At 38.9% G+C, this 19,534-nt stretch overlaps 1 protein-coding gene across 19 annotated transcripts in view; it reads right to left on the bottom strand.

The window, feature by feature from the left end:
• MYT1L (myelin transcription factor 1 like) overlaps positions 1-19,534 on the bottom strand; it is a 345,697-nt gene that overhangs the window by 99,026 nt on the left and 227,137 nt on the right. For 14 of the 19 annotated variants that reach the window (XM_054063077.1, XM_054063078.1, XM_054063079.1 and 11 more), the window contains one exon: positions 9,290-9,663. In XM_054063077.1, coding sequence (XP_053919052.1) covers positions 9,290-9,663 — 374 coding nt within the window. The remainder of the gene's footprint in view (positions 1-9,289; positions 9,664-19,534) is intronic. The other 5 variants (XM_054063095.1, XM_054063080.1, XM_054063085.1 and 2 more) reach the window with 1 other exon arrangement.

The following is a 19,534-nucleotide window of genomic DNA, read 5'->3' as shown; positions in this document are numbered from 1 at the left end:
TCATGACACATGATTTTTTTTTCATGCTATTTGGGTGAAGTAAAAACCACACTGTCTTTGTTGTACATATTATACAAGTGCACTTGCCTAAAATAAAGAAAGGTAGTGGCTGATCCTAGCTCGCAGGATGGATTTTGTAAGCCAATATTAAGCAGACAATTTTTAAGATGGTTAGAGTGTCCTTGGAGCAAAACCAGGAACCCAGTCTTTCCTGCTTTCCCAGAAGAATGATGCCCTTTGGTCTACCTTACTTCTTGATTTTTTTTGTTTCTAGGGTGTGATAGAGCTTCAGGAGAATGCGCAAAGGCATTGCTTATGCAAAACAGTTTCCAGTCTAGCTGCTATCTTTCTGTGTCAGGAAAGAAGGAAAAGTAGTGCTGAACTCCTGCATTACCTCTCACACCTAAGTTGCAGATGGGGCAGCATTTCATTTTCATTCTATTCTGAAGCTTTTATCCATCAAACGTAGGAGCATCCTTAGCTCCCAATAAAGGGTTACAGTTTCTATTCCCTTAGAAGTTGCCCTTTCTGGCTCTATCTTCAGAGAAGGACATCCACAGACTGCTCTCATCAGATAATAAACAAGCACTAATATAAATATTAGTATGCCTTTTGTAAGTCCAACACCAGCCCTATTCCTAATAGCATGTTGGTAATTATCTGTCATTCTGTAATTCCACTGTTACTGTTCAAAATACATTTTGTGCTTAATGACCTGAGGGCAAAGTTTTATTCAGCATATTGAAATAGAAAAAGAAACTATTTATAAGTTTCCATTCGATGCCAGCCTTTAAAGCCGAGTGATGCTTTAATTATTGCAGATGATAAAAAGAGTCTTCTGTAAAGACTTCAGCCCAGTGCTTTACAGGGTGTCCAAGAAACTGTTTAGTAGATGCATCGTGTTTATATAGAACTAAGTCGAGGCAGTTGGTGAAACAATAGATTTGATAGAACAGAAACAGAATAGAAGCCAGAAGAAAAGCATTTGCATAGAATACTTTCAAAATATGTATGATAAGTAAAGGATTCTCACCACATATGCTTTGGAAAATGTAGAGATGTAACCCTAGCCTGACATGGGCCAGGGCAGCTCTGCAAACACTCCTCTAGTAGGTGACGGGGAGTATTCAAGCCACACAGACCTTTCCGTTGTCACCGTCAGTAACCCATGTCTGCAGAGTACAAGGAAGAAAATGCCTTCTTGCTCTGTTTGGTTTTGTAATTGTAAATCCAGCTCTTCCCTAGAGTTCTTTTAGTGTCATAGCAATGCTATTACTCTTCCTATTAATAGCACAGCCTGCAAAATTAAGCTTTTGGAATGACAGAACTATTAGATTGTTGAGTTCACCTAATAAACCCCCATTAAGTCTTGAGCTGTCAATCCTGTTAACTGGCAAAATTTTCTCTTACAAAGCCACTGAAAATTTTTGCTAAAGACAGTAATATTTACTGCACAGAGCATATAATACTTGCCACGAATTCCTTGGGAAAAAAAAAAAACATTTCAAAATCCAACTGTGCTGTTATGGATGCTTGACATGTTCAATGTTAGTGACTGACTATTTTCAGTACTTTCTGCATGAATTTGACACTTTATGTGTCAAATAATTCTGAGGATTTCATCCACGGTGACCGAAACTAGCTTAAGACCATAACCACATCAGTGGCCTTTACTAATGACCCCTTAACATCCCTTACTAAACTCCTTGAGGTGGTTTCTTTCCTAGCATTAGTCCTCTTCGTCTCCTGCTAAATGACTTGGCCTTCCTTGCTGTCCACCTTGCTCATTGTAGCTCCCACCGCCTGCTCTCAAAATCTATTTGTAGAATATATATATATATATAAAAGAAATATATATATATATATATATATATAGAAAAGAAAGTTCCTCATAGGGTATAAAAGGACTGTGTCATGTGGTATGGGTGAAAAAAGAACAAAACTGAATTGTTCCGAGACCTGCAAAATGAGGAGGAAATGCTTCCATAATAAAAAGTATTCAGGACTACATAGATATGTTCAGTATATACCAACTCTTTTGTTTCAAAAGAATGCTTTCTTAGTGATTTTGTTTATATATTTGTCAAACCAAATTTTTGTGACTTGAGGCATTTGCCAGGACTGCAAGTTTGATCCATGGAAATAGATATAGATCAGAAGAGATGATCAATCCAGTCTGGAATTCCATTATATTTTATTACCTCATGCAGGAACTGTAATAGTGGAAAATTAACTCCTACAGCTATCACATTCAGGGTGAAAAGCTACCACTTGTGTTCACTCTTTTAAGACAAACACTGTAGGCCCAGTGGGAATTGTGAATGAATAGGGTGATCTAAATTTGTCCTTAGAGCTGCTCTCTAAACACAAGAGGAAAAATTGGAACCTCTGACACTGACCAAGCCAAACATTTTCAAGAATCATTGCATCTGTAGTGTCAAGAAGGACTCAGAGAGAGTCCATAGTCTCTGTGTAAGCTGCAGGACATTACAGATAATGCAGTCTTAGAAGAAGCACTGTGAAAGAAAAAGGAGTTCTAAGAGAAAACATAAAGAGTTTGATTTTGTAGGCTGTGAATTTGTTTCCTAAAATGCCCTATTCCAGATGTGATAGTGTCTACAACAACATTAGGTCATAATGTTTGCAAATACGGATACAAAGAGCAGCAATAATACTGTGGTCACTATTGGTTTATTTAAGTACTTTGCTACCAGCTTCTTGGCACAGTTATGCCAAAACCATGAGATTATTGGAACGAACTGGTTATAGAGAGTTGAGTGAGAATGGGGTTGTAAGGGTACAGCACTTTCGCTCTGAATTTCTTCTCCAATCCGTCTTATTCCAGAAGGAATTCGCTTTACTCTATGAACTTGCCAGGCAATAAATGAAAAAGGCAAAATCCAGGATCCACTCAGCATTTACCTGCAAACAGAAGGATGCAATGGAAATATAGAAAAGGAAACCTCTATGCTGCCTCTTCTTGAGGACTGCAGTCTGCAGGAATCCAAAGCAGCACTACTGAGATATGAGGTTCCTTTCCAGACCTACTGCTCTGGCAAGGCTCGAGAAAGGTTTGGTCACACGTAAGTCCTGAAGCAATTGATATTACAATGAGCCCAACATCTCACGTTCTGCTAACACTGACGGAAAGGATTAGCGAAATAAAAATACAAGCAAGCAACACCATGCTGTGTAAATAGATGCAGGGTGAAGCAGCAATAAAATCCGATGGGATGCTGAATGCGCTCTGTGACGCTCTCAGTAAGGCCTCCAGTTCAGACTCTGAACTCCTTAAGCATCTCAATGCCCTCTACAGAATTTCTGCTTACGTCAACGCAACTTGTGCATGGCAGAGTTCTATAATCTGTCTCATCAAGGTGAATAATTTCTTTACACTGCATAAAGCTACGATTGAATCATTTGCTCTTGAAGGATCAGATATTTCACATCAACATTTAAGGCCTTTTATTTGTAGGAAAGCAGCTAAATATGCAAACCTCTACATCGGAAGTCTACTTGGACACATTCCTAACTTTAAGCATTGAAGTTAAAGTGAAGAGGGATACTAACTGCTTAAAGCTACATCTAAGATTCTAGACACAGCCTGGAAAGTCTACTGAGTTAAACGTTCACATAGAAGGAAGTATTTTAAAATAGCTCTTCAAAAAGATGTTGAGTGTGACAAGTGTAACACCACCTCCTGACAATGTAACTCTATTGGTATAAAGTTATTCTTCATTTGCCTGATGTAAATAAGCTCAGTATCAGGCACAATCTCACTTCAGCGAGTTAAAAATTAGTGTTAAAATAATGCTCTTAACAAATTACACTGTCTATGAGCAGCAAACAGTAAACACCCTAGGCATGGAATGCAGCCACAAGCAAAGTTTACTAAACTTACACGCAGTCATGTTTAAGGAATCCACCGACCGACCACGAACACTTAACTGTAATAAGTAGATCTGAGCTTTTTCCATAAGAACTGAAGGTGTCCAGATAGTATTTACCAGCTAGCTGTTTCCCCACCCTGCTTCACAACCTTGACGTTCCCAGCTCGGAACCAACTGTTCCAAATCTTTTAACAGTAAGATTTCCAAAAAAACCAGAGAAAATATTTAATCTAAGTGTCTCAATATGAAATAATATAAACAACTGAACAGCAGAACATAATGCAAACCATGCTTGCATCTTCCATGCAGAAAAGTTATCAATAACAGGTTTTATGCTGTGATTTACCCCAATCACCCCAGGCCTGAGCACTTGGTAACTAGACTAGAAAGGCATCTTTAACATTTTATCCAGAGGAAAACAACACAATGGCTAGGATAAAAGTCTTCCAGCTGCAACACCATTTTTATTACTGTTCCTCACATTGTTATTGGTGAAATACCCTAAGCATGGGGTATCTTCTTTCATGAAGGACATGAAACAATGCAGCATGAGTTTATTTGCAATGGGTTAAGATCTGCTTTGCCTTGTAAAACTGTCAGATATGTATTTAGTCTTCTCTGGCCCTGGAAAATTCACTTCTTTACTTCTTTCCACATATATTGTCCTAAGCAGAGAAATCGTGCTTTCTGGCCTCTTAAAGCTGTGATTTTCTTCTCTCAGGTGTTCTGCCTGTGAGGTACATGTGGGTCCAGCTCTTCGTTCTATTTAGTACTGAACACCTACTGTGTGCACCAAATAGATGACCACTTTCCTGCTAATAGTTCAAATAAAGGAATATAATTATTGTTCAGCAGGCTGGCCAGATGACCTTGCTAACACAGATATGTCATCTTCATTTTATCAAGATGTAGAATGTCTTCAGCAGCATGCACAGTTGGAAAGCCGTGTGCCATCACATTTTCCTCAGCACATGTGCTTCTTTTATCTTTAGAATAGCGTTTGCATTTCCTCTTGCTTAGAGGATGTAAGTGCTTCAGAAACAACCTGATGAGGGGATCAGGAAGATAGCAGAAGGCACTGACAATCTTAATAGAGTCGATAGAATCATAGAATCACCAGGTTGGAAAAGACCTTCGAGATCATCAATCCCAACTGTACCTGCCTCCTACTAAACCATATTCCTGAGCACCTCACCTACCAATCTTTTGAACACCTCCAGGGATGGGGACTCAATCACCCCCTGGGCAGCCTCTGGCAGTGCCCAAGAACCCTTCCAGTATTTCCTAATATCCGATGTGAACCTCCCCTGGTACAACCTGAGGACATTCCCTCACGTCCTAGGTGGATTTCAAACTATGAGGGCCTATGTGTCTGTGTTCCGTTCATGCAAGTGGAGGAAAGAACCCAAACATATTACCAGATTTTCAGAAACAATTCTACAGTTTAAAGAAATATACACTTTGAATATACACTGCTATCTATGTTTTACAGCTATTTTTGTTGTATATTCCGCCCAAAAGATTAGATGCAAAAGTTTATATTGATGTATTGTTCAAGCCAGCTACCTTGAGTTTATTAGAAAATGTAAAGGAATGTCTGAAAGCTTTACACATACTAACAAGTCACCTCTTGGGAAACTGCAATAGTTATTGTAGCATCGTCTGTGAAAAGGATTTGATTGATGTACCAAATTTCCCTACGTCTAGAATCAGCCTGACTCCTCCTGCCTCCGGCAAATTATGAAATACCTGAACTACAAGCTATCTTGAATGCCTTTATGTGAAAAGGGCTAAATGGTCCCTTGAACATGTTCTGGCAGCTCCTCCAACAGAATTTTCTTTCTATAAGAAAAAAAAGTTTTGGTTGTTTTTTCCTTTTTCTTGGGTTTTTGGTTTTTTTTTACCTGAAACAAGCTCTTCTCAAGAGAAAATACTTTGGTTTGCCTTGCAGATCAAATGCACCCTTCAGATTTCAATCCAAGGGTTCTCAGAGGTTCCCATCACACAGAAAGGGAAAAATATGCTAAAATTAGCCTTTCCCTTACTCCTTCACATTTGTATTTCATTGTACAGCTTAGGTTACCGTAACAGAGGCCGTCTATCTGTCCTTTCTTTATGATATATAAGGGAAATTGGAAAGATTCATTTTTCATTTAGTGGTGGTGCTGAACACGAGGGCTTCTCAAGCCTGTTCATAGCCACATGGATGGACAATCTGTTCTTCAAAAAGGTACAATACATTTAACGGAAATTTAAAGGGAATATGTTGGCCATTGCTGGGGAATTTTAAGCATTAATTTTGGTTCAACAGATCAGTACAGAAATACGAGCACAGAATTGGAAGTCATCTAAAATGTTTGGAATTTTTTCCTTATTATTTAAAAGTGGTATTTTGAGATTTTTTTTTTTAGGAGGCATCTGTATTTTCAAAGTCTTTTATCTTATAAATGATGAGGTTAGAAAGATGTGATTTTCAAAAAGACCAAGATGGTTTCAGTGAGCATCCAACTATTTTCAGTAAGACTTGTGTATCCATACTACCTATATGTTGTCTATACCCTCTCAGAATCCCACTCAAAATTCACTTTCATTTAGTAAAACTATGGGCAATGAGATGCCAGTGAGGTACTCAAGCTTCTCAGGATTTACCCTTGTCTAACAAAAAATTAATTTGGCCTAAGAAATGGTAAAATACCTTACCTAACCTTCCTTCTTTTCCCCACCCCCTTCCTCCCTCCCTCCCCCAACTGTTGCCTCTGTAATCCTATGCTGATGGAATTCTTCTTACAATTTTAACTGATTTGTACACCCAGACTGAAGTTACTTATGGAAATTCTCTAAATGGCTATAACCTACAGGACAAGTGAGAGAAAATTTTATGAGAACTCTGCAGGCATTCTGTTGTCCAGCGGATAATTTTGTTTCTAGGGATAGGAACATTAAGGCACATTCAGACTTCCTTCTAAGGTTCCATAAAAGGTGGATGGGGTTTTAATACAGTACCTTCACTGTAATGAGTGACGAGTGATGGAGACAACTAAATTCAGAACTGACGAGACCTGATTTTCTCATATAGTCAACAGATAAAGGCAAGTGCCATCTTCAGACCATGTAGTTTTAAAATATCTAAATTTGGTTGCACTTTGTTTCCCTGGAAAATTCTACTAGAGCTGCTCATGTTGTAAATGGAAGAAAGCCAAACGCCAGGATCCCTGTCAAAATCAATAGGAAATAAGCTATCTAAAATAATATGATTTATTGATTAACTCCCAGATCTTACCAAGAACAAACTGTTATCACTCTCCACTGCTTGCCATAGACATAAGGAATTCCATACTACCTTCTTCATTAATTGCTAGTAATTCCTTCTAGTAATTCACCTGTGCCCTAACTGAGATTAGTGAGTACTATGTTGATCCTCAAAAGATCATGAATTATTTCTCTCATAAAACTCTATTAAAACTTATCCCACTCGATGAGGATTTTTTCCTTAATGACTAATATTTGACACAGAACATATATATAATTATTAATGTACTTATATATTGTAACTGGAATAACATGGGATCCTAGGAAAAACTTTGGCTATGTAAGTTTTAACTCCATGTAATATGCAGAGCAGGCAATTCAGGTACCTCTGTAAAAATTTTGCAGTTCTTAACCACAGCCTACTACATATGGAAGGAAAGTAGTCAAATAGCAATGTCAGCCTCTATAGATTGATTAGGACCACTAATCAATAGATTGATTAGGACCACACAGTGTAACTGTGTTGGAATAAGGAAACCACTGTGTTTCATTATGACAGTAAAAGTAAACTGAATATCAAGCCTGCTGGCTTGCCAAAAGTAATTTTCTTGAGCTCTTGAGTTTTGCTTAGGTTTTGGTTTTTTGGTTTTGTTTTTCTTTTATCATTTTTGATAGTGTAGATTCAAAGTTTTTTACGTCAGCTGAAATCGCAGCAGCAGTTGCACCATAACCTGAACACCAACAAACTCAAATCACCGTTATCTCTTAAGAAACTGCTAAATATGCGGCACTTGCCCATCAGGATAGCAATAGCAGTTGCACAGCATCCTGACCTAACACAGCTTCTCTTCCAGGTTCTGAAACAGCAGAGTTCCCTGCAAAAGGAAATCGTTTCCCTGCTGCATCAAACTCATGTAACTTTTAAGATTGGCCATCTACGCTCTACCGTTTTTTGTGGGCAAATTTAACCAACTGAGGAAACGGATTCATATATCTGAGAAAATGCTTATAGCCACCCAGCTGGCCACCACCTCACTCAAATGGAAAGAATACTTCCAAAGTCTTTCTATAAGATTTAAGATCTGACCTTACAGAATGCTGAAACAAAAGTCATACAACTTTCATACCTGGTTCCTAAGAGGAATCCAACTGAGGAGTGCTGAAAGCTTTTCTTATATTTTTATTGGTTAGAAAGGTGAATCTACCCAACCAAAAACGTGTTCCCTGGAAATGGGAACAAAATACTTTTTAGATAGCTCATTAATTTTTGCATGATTTTTTCATTTCACCCCAGTGCATTATGATGTCTGTCATTAGCATATGGACTCTTTGAGTAAATGGATACCAATTACATATTTTGAAAATACTGTTTATAGAGTCCAATATCCCAAAAATAGAGAAAGGTGAATAGGTTAATCACATTGCTACTGCATTAATTTTGTTACTACCAGTGACCTATATAACTAAATGGCATTTATGCCACAGTATGAAAATCAAAACATATGAATTGTAGGACTTTATGTATGTAAACCTCTCACTCTATTTTTTTTTTTAATAGAATCAACTAAAGTACACAGCATTGAACTCTCAAAGAACCAAAGTGTATTATAATAGTTCATTCTGAAAAGTTTCTCGGGGTAGGGGGAAGTACGGGGCAAATTTTTCAAAGGGAAGAGGCCCATTTTTGCTCATAAAAATTATCTCCAAACTCGTGACAGCATTTATGTGGGCAATCATTCACATTATATAAGCAGATCCAGAAAAATACACTTGCAAATGATCAGTACAGGCACCCAGCTGTAGCTGATGCTTTGCTTGTACCTTCGTGAATATCCTCCTGGTAACTGCATGCATTAATCCACTCCAAGGACTACATTCTATGAAAGCATTTTTAACACAAATACACCTCCACCCTCCTTGTTTGAAAAGTGAGTGCTGGTGTATTAAAAAATATTTGGAAGACAGACTTATTCAAATAAATATTAAGAGAACACAGTGGGGTATATTTTCAGTGTGGAGCAGAGAGATTTAACTGCAAGGCTTCCATTAGCTTTAATGAGAACCGTGCAGCTAAATCCTTGTACACCACACTAGAAGATTAACCCAGAAAACACACATTGTTTACTTTTTACTACTACTCTGATTATTACCACGTTCTTCCTCCTCCTCCTCTTCTTCCTCCTCCTCTTCTTCCTCCTCCTCTTCATCCTCCACGTCTTCACCTTCCTCTTCATCCTCCTCTTCTTCCTCTTCAATCTCCTCTTCTTCTTCTCGATCTATCTCCTCATCATCCTCCTCCTCATCACCTTGTTCCTCATTATCATCAGAATATTCCTCCTCTTCTTCATCCTCTTCCTCTTCTTCTTCTTCTTTTTCATCCATCTCCTCTGTTCCATCAGTTTCATAGCACTCATCTACCGAAGAGTTGTCTGCTTTAACCACAAAGGGTTTTCTTTTAGGGGCTGGTTCCTGCGGTTGCTTATCTTGTGTTTTGCGTTTTTTCGCCAGAGGGCAGCCATAAACACTGTGCAAAAAATAAAAGATACAAATTATTCCACTTTCCTGCAGATTTCTGTAGGTCAGATTGTATAACTCATGCCATTTAGTCATATATTCTGATTGTACATCACAATTAGTTGCTATACTCAAAATGTATGTTTTCAAACTAAACTGCTGCTTAGGCAATAATGACCAAAAGGGAAGACACAAAACCTGGGAACAAAACCCATGAAATTGCAAACAACTCTTATTTGCCAGAAAGTGTCACACGTACAAGCCAGCAGAATAGTTACAGAACTGATACAAATGAGCATTTTTCCTCCTCATTCTTTTCTCTCTTCTGCATATTACGCTTTCCTAAGGCAGATTATTATCGTTTAAAAAAAACCCACAATCTTATCCTACCTGATAGCTATCAGGAATAAAACAATGCTTCATAAGTTTGTAACATTCAGTAAGGTTTTGGTTGATGTATTCTTACGCTACTTAAATAGTGAAAATACAATCTCATTCTTAATGCTGTGATTTTGTTATTATTGTAAATAATGAATTGCTCCTTAATTCTCCATTGCTATGCTCCGTTATATTGCAACAAGGATGGGAAATGGGAAAGCAAGCTCCCCAACTCAGACAAATCCTGTTTTCACGGCTAGTGTTGGAAGTGGATTGAAAAAAAAAAAAAAAACAATAAATAAAATGCTTTGTCAGTGAAGGAAGTCAAACTTTTCAAAGCTCAGTACCATTTCCTCGTCAATCATTTTAATGCATTGTAACATAAATAGCATTTCAGTGGTCTTCTGACCTCTAGTATACCTCTACCAGAGTAGCACCTGTTTCGCAAAGGTCATATAATCTGTGTTTGTTGAATGTGATCACCCTTCTGTAAGCCCTATCACCTCCTACACAGAGTGACTGCACATAAAAATTACTTTTTGTTTAAAAAACTTCCTCTTTGAACTTCTCTGTTGTGTGATTATAAATGCTACTCAAGTTACATTTGTTTTATTCTTCTTCCTGTGATTAACTAGTTTGGGGACATTTCAATTGTTCTTTCTAGCCATTTCTGCATATTTATAACTTCCTCTTCTACATTACAATTTTTTTTCCTTTTATCTCAATTACAAAACATTGAGGATCTTTACCCTTCTTCCAGTTTAAATATTCTTCATAGTCTATTGACAGACCATTGAAAAATAGGGGGCTTCACCATATCTGGTACTACAGATATGCTCTCTGTGGTGTCTGCATGGTCTTGATCTTGCCTTGATTTAATTGCATCCCAGCAGCTACCACGGAATCACAGAATGGTTTGAGTTGGAAGGGACTTTAAAGCCCATCCAGTTCCAACCCCCTGTCATGGGCAGGGACACCTCCCACTGGCTCAGGCTGCCCAAGGCCCATCCAACCTGGCCTGGAACACCTCCAGGGATGGGGCAGCCACAGCTTCCCTGGGCAACCTGGGCCAGGGCCTCACTACTGTCATCGTGAAGAATTTCTTCCTAATGTCTAATCTAAATCTTCCACCTTCCAATTTAAAGCCTTTCCCCTTGTTCTCTCACTCCATGCAATTGCAAAAATTCCCTTCCCATCTTTCCTGGAGCCCCTTTCAGTACTGGAATCTGCTCTAAGGTCTCCTCGGAGCCTTCTCTTCTCCAGACTGAACAACCCCAACTCTCTCAGCCTGTCCTTATAGCAGAGGTTCTCCAGCCTTCGGATCATCTTTGTGGCCTCTTATGGACCCCAATTGCTTAAACTGCTACTTAGGAACCAAGAATGTTATGTAAATACCTAACTATTTTATATATGTCTAACTTTGTCATTGTCGTACCTAAATTTTAAAGCACTTGTTCACGGGAGAGGTTGGCTCAGTCTGCTTAGCACACAAATTTAAGGAACATATACAGTCATAAAAGGTGGTATTCACCACTGAAAACCTGCTAAGGGAGACCTCCTCCACATAACACAGACACCTCTCTCTCTGTGTAGGAACTATAGGTGTCTTTAAAGCTTAATCCATGCCTAAACACCTCCATCTGTTAACTCAAGAAATACTGAGCAAATTTTAAGTGCCTCCATCTAGCCAGATTCCGATGAACCTCATTTGGGAGAGGATATAGAATCATAGAATCATAGAACGACCTGAGTTGGAAGGGATCTTAAAGATCATCGAGTTCCAACCCCCTGCCATGGGCAGGGACACCTCCCACTGGCTCAGGCTGCCCAAGGCCCATCCAACCTGGCCTGGAACCCCTCCAGAGACGGGGCAGCCACAACATGAGATAGTAGTTGTAATGGGATACAGTTTCCAGGCACTGACACCAAAGTAGAGGCTGAATGGTGGAGGCTAGAGGGGGAATAGACCCACGTACTCCAGATCCCAGGATCACGCTCTATGCAGCAGGTCACATGGCATAACCTTGGGAAGAACACCTACTTCTAGAAGATGAGTCCCTGCGCAGCTGGCTGCAAGAAAACCAATCTGATACACAGCAGCCAAGAAAAAGCCCGAATATTCTTTAATTTTAAGACCCCTAAACCCAGGAACACAGGAAGCCGAAGCTTCTGGTGTTTTTAGTTTTCACTATATTTGTTTCTATTCAAAGATGCTTCAATGTAAAACCTACAAACACAGCAAAAAATCTTTTTCCTAGGTCACCACTATTGCTCGCTGCCAAATAACTGCGCTGCCTTTTGTCCTGTGGCTCCTCCTCTTGGTCAAGACTCGGCTGCTCAGAATCAAGAGGAAGGGCGGGACATATTTTCATGGAAATTTTACCACATCATCACTGTCAGGGCAGAAAGAGGAGTTCAATCTCCATCAGTCTGCGCAGTGCCTAAAACCCGGGGCAAAAGATGAGCAGTGTTTGTTGTAGTTCTGACCATGCGTGGTTTATTTTCATGTATCCCCTGATGCTATGGGGGTTCAGGCGCTGTGTGTTCAAACTCTTCATATGGACAGAAGGCAGGTGAATATTTCCTCAGAACTGGAATTTCAGAGTGTCTGTCATGTCCATTGAAAAGGCTGATAATTAGGGAGGAACCTGTTTCATTTAGGTACCTAACAGAGGCTGCATCCTGGAAAACAGGAATATCTTATGGCCTGGGGCTCAGTTGGGTTTTAGATACTTGCCCATCAGCTCAATGGGATATAAACAGACAGGATAACATTTATTGAGTGGATGTGTCTTGCTTTCTTGGTTTCTATTCCTTCTTTTTGTTATATATATTACTCTCACTATATTTTCTTCAATGCCATTATCATTCAATGGTATTTTCTCAAAATCCTGATCTTTATTTTCAAAGCTGTGAGTAGGCTTAGTTCCAGCAAACCCCAGGATTTCATTTCTTCCTCTTATTATGACTTTCTTGGAACATTGTAAGAGGTAAAGATGGCACTTCAGGCAGCTCTGAGCTAAAACCATGAAGGCACCAGCAGATGTGAAACCGTGACAATTTTTGGCCACTGGCGGTGACGCAAACTTGAATATTAAAGCTAGAACATTAACCCCTCCTTGCTCCAATCATTGTTTAGTTATAAACACTAAATACTTGCAAAATTTTCATCTAGTAATGCCCCCAAACAGTTCTCTTTAGAATTCGCTACAGAAACTGAAGAACACAGAAGGATAACAAATACATCTATTTTATTTAGAACTGTTGTTTAATTTTTGTATTTGGCATCTAAGTATAATTGCATGATGCCCAGAAGTGGTAACAACAAAAATTTATTTCAAACTTTAACCAATAATTTATATCTAAAACATCATGCAATTATACTTAGACGCCAAATACAAAAAGGCTTTATGCTTTTCTACACAATATTTTATAAAGTTCACGAGAATTTAAGACATTAATTGGGATTCAGGTCCCTCTGGAAAATGCATAACTGGCAATGGAAATCAATGCCAGTTAACTGCCTGATTGGCTTTGATATTTTCGTAAATCTCATTAAATAACTGTTTCCAACTCATCTGTTCAAGTGAAGTTGTGAATCTGACTTCAGGTTTCCACTGTAATAATCTGTTCTCAGTGATTTTGTATATTTTTAGGGCAGAGTCCACTATTAAGACCTTTTGGCATTTTTCCAAGAAAATCAGTCACATCAGTAAACTCCAACTCAGCTTTTGTAACCTCTTCCCTGTTTAGTTTGTACCAGTTTCTTCACAAGTCTGAATTTGGTTTTGCCTGTGCTTGGATTTATAGCTTATAAAGCCACCGTTGCATGGGTGTTTCTCATAAATCCTTTAAAATACTGTCTCGCACTGTCTTCCTTCAACTCTCAACTATATATACTTCATATAGTCTATGTATACCTCATATACTACAGACTTCACAGTCCGAGAGAGTTTAAAAAGAAATAGCCGTGTCTTACAGAAACCGGGAAACAGGCCACCAGACCTGGATCCTACTGTTTAGCTGCCCTATTTTCTTCTTTTTCTTTCTCAACCTGTTCTGCTCTCATCCTTTGTTTCATTAATTTTTCAGATTCTGCCTCCAGGACACTTCTCTCTGATTCTGGCACGTTCCCTGTGGTCTCTGTGGTGAGCACGCAGAGGGGAAGGCAGCGCCAGCTTCCCAGCAGCCTCTACCGCTACCTTCCCCTCCCGACCACATACGGAGATGACAGCCTCTCCCACCGACCTCTCGTTCCTTGACTGTTTGTGAAATCTGCTATTGTTTGTCCTTATAGCTTCTGCAATTTTCTCTTCACTTCCAATTTTGGCTTTTGTTTTCATCCCCTTATTTCCTTATTTTTTAGACTTGTTTATCCCTGCTTAAAGCGCTGAACCCATTGATTTATCTGTCTGGCATCCCTCTGTCCATTCTTTTATTGCTCACTGTATTTCCCTAGTCAGCTGAGTTTGTCTTATTTTCCCCTCACGCTTCAGCTCTCTTGGCTTTCAGCGGAATATATATTTGGGCTTCCTGAAACAGGCTTGTGAATATTACACACGGCTTTGTTGTGTGTCTCAGTCATCCCTGGGTTTTGGAATCTGTCATGAATAATTCTTGTGGAAAGAACGTTGCTGGATTTCATAGTGATAAACTCCAAGAGGACATATAGACATTAATAATTGAAGAAATTGAAGAAATAATATATGAATTTAGGGTCCTTAGTTAGAAAATTATTTATAGGTTTTTTTAACTCTCACGCAATTTTTCTTCATCAAGAAATATACGATGCTACTCACTGAGACACTCAGTAGGGCCTTTCTTGAGGGAATACACATTTCTTTTCCAGAGTTCATAGAATCATAGAATCCCAGGGTTGGAAAAGACCTTTGACATCATCAAACCCAGCCATACCTGTCCAGTAATAAACCAGATCCCTGAGCACGTCACCTATCCATCTTTTAAAACCCTCCTGGGGTAGGGACTCAATCACCTCCCTGGGCAGCCTCTGACAGTGCTTGAGAACCCTTTTGGTGAAGAAATTTTTGGTGATGTCCAATCTGAACCTGTCCTGGTGCAGCTTGAGGCCATTCCCTCTCATCCTACCACTTGTTATCTGGGAGAAGAGACCAACACCCACCTCGCTACAACCTCCATTCAGGCAGTTGTAGGCAGTGATGAGGTCTTCCCTCAGCCTCCTTTTCTCCAGGCTAAAAATTGAACTTCCTGACTTTTAATATATTCTACTATCAGTTTAATATAATTTTCAGCATAGTCACTATGGTTATTTCTTCTAAGCTCTGACAATTAAACATATCTCTTTAAATGAATATAGTATAGGACTAGAGAAATACAAGGGAGTTTCTTAATGAGATTGCTCATTAATAGTCTCCCCTCCATGATGTGCAAACTCACACATCAAAGGTGGGGACACAACACCTATGTTTAGAAGACGCTTTTGTCTTCGAGTATCTTATTTGCCTGCATGAATTAGAAAGGGAGCTTATGTGACAAATAAAGGTTCAGTCAACTTTAAATACATAGGTTAAATAAAGTGATCCCTCTCTGCCATATTCACCAGTCTTCTTTTCTTTCATTTGTATCGCTTTTGTATTAAGTCTATTATTTCAAAATCCTCATGCTATAACATCCAAGTCAAGAAAAATAAGATCATGGTAATATTAAGCCCTCAATATGAATAACACCTTTTTTTTTTGACGATTGTTACCTTTTTTCCATCTTTTTTCTCACTAGTTCTTTGTGATCATCTTAATAACATCTTACAAAATGTTATTTCAATCTAAAAAGTGTCCTCAGCAACAGTGCTCTCATCCTTTCTTTTTTCACGTGAGAAATTAATTTAAGATAAACCAAAATATTTGGCAGGTAATATGATCTAAAAATTTACTGTATAGACAGCTAATGAAGTTATCAAAATCATTTAATGAAGCACTTAAGTGTCTGAAGTGGCATTGAGGTGGAATTTTATCATGTACAGTTGAGGACAGCAAATTAGGAAGAGTCTGCTTGGAAACACACTTCTGTTTAAGCCTTTAGGCAGAAAGTTCCCAAGGCATTTACCCTTGTCCTTCTGGATACGGAATTAGTTTTTCTTTGGACTAGATAACTTCCATATTTCCAGATGAAGAATTTTAGGGTATTGAAAAAAGAGACATTTTGCAGATGAGTCCTTAAACAAATCTGATCTTCAAAGAACTTGCAAACCTAATTAATTTGCATAACACTGCATCCCATTAGATCACTTTCAAAGCAGTGACTAGTTCCAGATTTAAAGGGCTGATACTATCAACTGACAGGTATTGACCAGAAAATAAATATACAGATTCCACCGAACCCTACAGCTTGAACTCCCTGCACTCCAGGGAGGTGTCCTTCCCAGCAGACTATGTCCTGCTGTGAGGAAGAGCTGGTAACATTTTTGTTGAAGCTGCACCATAGGAATGAAAAAAATCATAATAAATTCAGAGTAAGAGATTGACTCCAGCCTAGCGATTTGCCTACTCAATTGCAAGAATAAACTCCTTCAGCTGAGGATGATTTTTCATTCATATTTAAATAACTGGTTGAAGTATGCCAAATTACTACAAGAATGAGCAGCAAACGCAGCGGACAGTGGTAACTGTGAGGTGGTAGAGTTGAACTTCTTTGAAGGAAATACTTCTAGATCTCTAAGACACACTGATCTTAGAGAACACATCTCTGGAACAGAGACATGGTGGTTTCTGGAGCAGACTGCCCAGGGGGGTGGTGGAGTCCCCATCCTTGGAGGTGTTTAAAAGACAGGGAGATGAAGTGCTTAGGGATATGATTTAGTAGTAGATAGGTATGGTTGGGCTTGATGATCTCAAAGGTCTTTTCCAACCTAGTGTTTCTATGATTCTATTCTATGATTCTATGGTCGGGAATCATTTCTACCCCACGAAAGTCCTGCGTGAATATGTGAGATGCTGAGACAAGCCTTACCAGGCTGTGAAAGGTAAACAGCTTTGCTTTGTATTCACTATATAGAAATGTAGGAGAGAAAATGGAAAATGAGAAGAGCTACAAGTCAAGGCTCAAGAAGGACATGGAGTGGTTTTAGGTTTTATCTTACAGAGATGGCAAATTGCAGCCTATAAGATAGACCTAGGACACACTGGCTTTGGTGCTTGAAACTGGCCAGATTAAAATTCTCTGTGCTAAGCCTCCTGCCTGTTATGAATACGAGTCTAGAAGATTAACTTAACCAAATCTGCTTCCCAGGAGCCTGCTGGCAACTGGGCCAGAGCCTTGAACACTGTTCCAGAAGTAGGCGTGCTTGTTGCAACCATTGCACTGCCAAGCACTATAACATCTAGAACTACTTACAGAATGACTGCCCTCATCCCTGTCTTCTCAGTCAGTGTCAGGCACTAATCTAGAGTCAGTGCTTTGGAAAATCTGCCTTCCCATCCATGTTTTACATGCATCAATATTTTTGTAAAAGTGGCCCCTAGTTACTATAGTTTTATCTGTTTAAACTACAATTAAGAGTAAAAAATGTCTTTTAAAATACAATAAATTCACCTCTAAGGTTGTGTTGTATTTCAAATTTCCAACAACCTTCGGCTTCTGACACGAAAAATCAGATTATCATGAGCAGGAAGTGCTTTTATGTGTGCAGTGTCGAAACTCACCATCTTTACTTTGTTTATTTGTACCGAATAGAAGTTTGTTGACTTTTCAGATTAGGTATGTGTAAAATAATATTTCAGTTCATTGTAAACTATTAATTGACCTGAACAGGTACAAGCTTGACTGATAGGAATAAGTGGAATGTAGAGCATTTTATTCCTTTTTTTCTTCTGGAGTTTCAAATATTTGTGTACTGCATTATGAAATACTAAGAAAAATTACGATAGTGCCCAGAAGCATATTGGATTTCAAAAAGTACCTGAAGGGGGCCTACAGGAAAGCTGGGGAGAGACTTTTTACAAAGGCATGGAGTGATAGGATGAGGGGCAATGTGTATAAATTGGAGAGGGGCAGATTTAGATGAGACATAAGTAGGAATTTCTTCATGCTGAGGGTGGTGAGGCCCTGGCCCAGGTTGCCCAGGGAAGCTGTGGCTGCCCCATCCCTGGAGGTGTTCCAGGCCAGGTTGGATGGGCCTTGGGCAGCCTGAGCCAGTGGGAGGTGTCCCTGCCCATGGCAGGGGGTGGAACTGGATGGGCTTTAAGGTCCCTTCCAACCCAAATGATTCTATGATTCTATGATTCTATGATTCTAAGTAAAGGCAGAATATGTGCTATTTTCTTCAGAGAGCTTTAAGCATAGATTCGATCCTTTTGCACTTCAGAGCATTTTCAAGCACATGGATAGCAACAAACATACTGCAGAGATATTCATTTAACAAAATAAACCCTAAAAAAAATTAGCATCTTTAGATAACGGCATTGCAAAAGGAGTTAAGAGTAACAAATAAAATGAGAATGGAATCATGTGCCAGAAGTAAGTGATTGAGCTTAAAACGTAAGTATTTTTTTCAAATTTCAATTATTTTAATATGTTTTGTTTAAAAAAAAAACCCCACAAAATAAAGCAAACTAGTTTTGGTGTGGTCACTACAGTCACAGTAACTCAAGACAAAGCAAGAATCTCTTATTTAGTTGGATCCTGTACATCTCCAGTGTGAAGCACCTCCCTGCCCCACTTCACTGGGATTCTATACTGGAGTACCTGAACCTTATGAGGAAGAGTGGCAAACTTACTGATTAATCCACCCTATGGCTGGCAAAATCATTTCACCAGTCACCAAAGTCTCTGCTCTTGGGACATGAAAACTGAAAGGAAACTTTCTGCTTTGCAATAATTAATCCATTTCAATATAGTTTATTTAATAGGTTGAATCCCATAGCTGCTCAGTGAAGGAAAATAAAGTACGCTAATCTACTTCTAGGTGTTGTACAAATACACAGGAAAAATCTCAGCCTTGGAAGAGCTCATTTAAAGCAAGAAAAGGAAATGTTACAAATCACGAGACTAAAAACTTACATGGTACCAGAGGTTAGCAAAGGACATGCCCTGCAGTTGTAGAGTATTCGAGAGTACTTATGTAAATAAATCAATATAACATCTGACTTCCCCATGACTTATGATGTCATGGATGGGGTTCATCTCTCACCTACCCCTAGGCTTCTAAAAGCTAAGTCCATGCACTTCAGTTTAAGCTTCCTTCATAAGTCAATACAGAGAAACTGGAACCTCCTGGGAGACAATTCATCTCATCTTTCTTAGACACTTTTCCTGTCTCTTCACTGACAATAAAGGGAGATATTGGTGATTAGTTTATATTTCTACCACTAAGAAACTGGATAAAAGTGAGAGAAATACAAGCCTTTTTCTCTTTTCTTTTCCATTTTATATTGTATATTCCTCCCCAACAAAGACAGTAGATTTTAAAACCACAAACGACAATACTTTCAGAAAGAGAAACCAAACCCCTGCTTCTTTGCTGTATCACT

Source organism: Cuculus canorus, chromosome 3 (assembly GCF_017976375.1).
Source record: "Cuculus canorus isolate bCucCan1 chromosome 3, bCucCan1.pri, whole genome shotgun sequence".
NCBI lineage: Eukaryota > Metazoa > Chordata > Aves > Cuculiformes > Cuculidae > Cuculus > Cuculus canorus.
The sequence above is the reverse complement of the archived record's forward strand: the minus strand, read 5'-3'. Positions and strand labels throughout refer to the sequence as shown.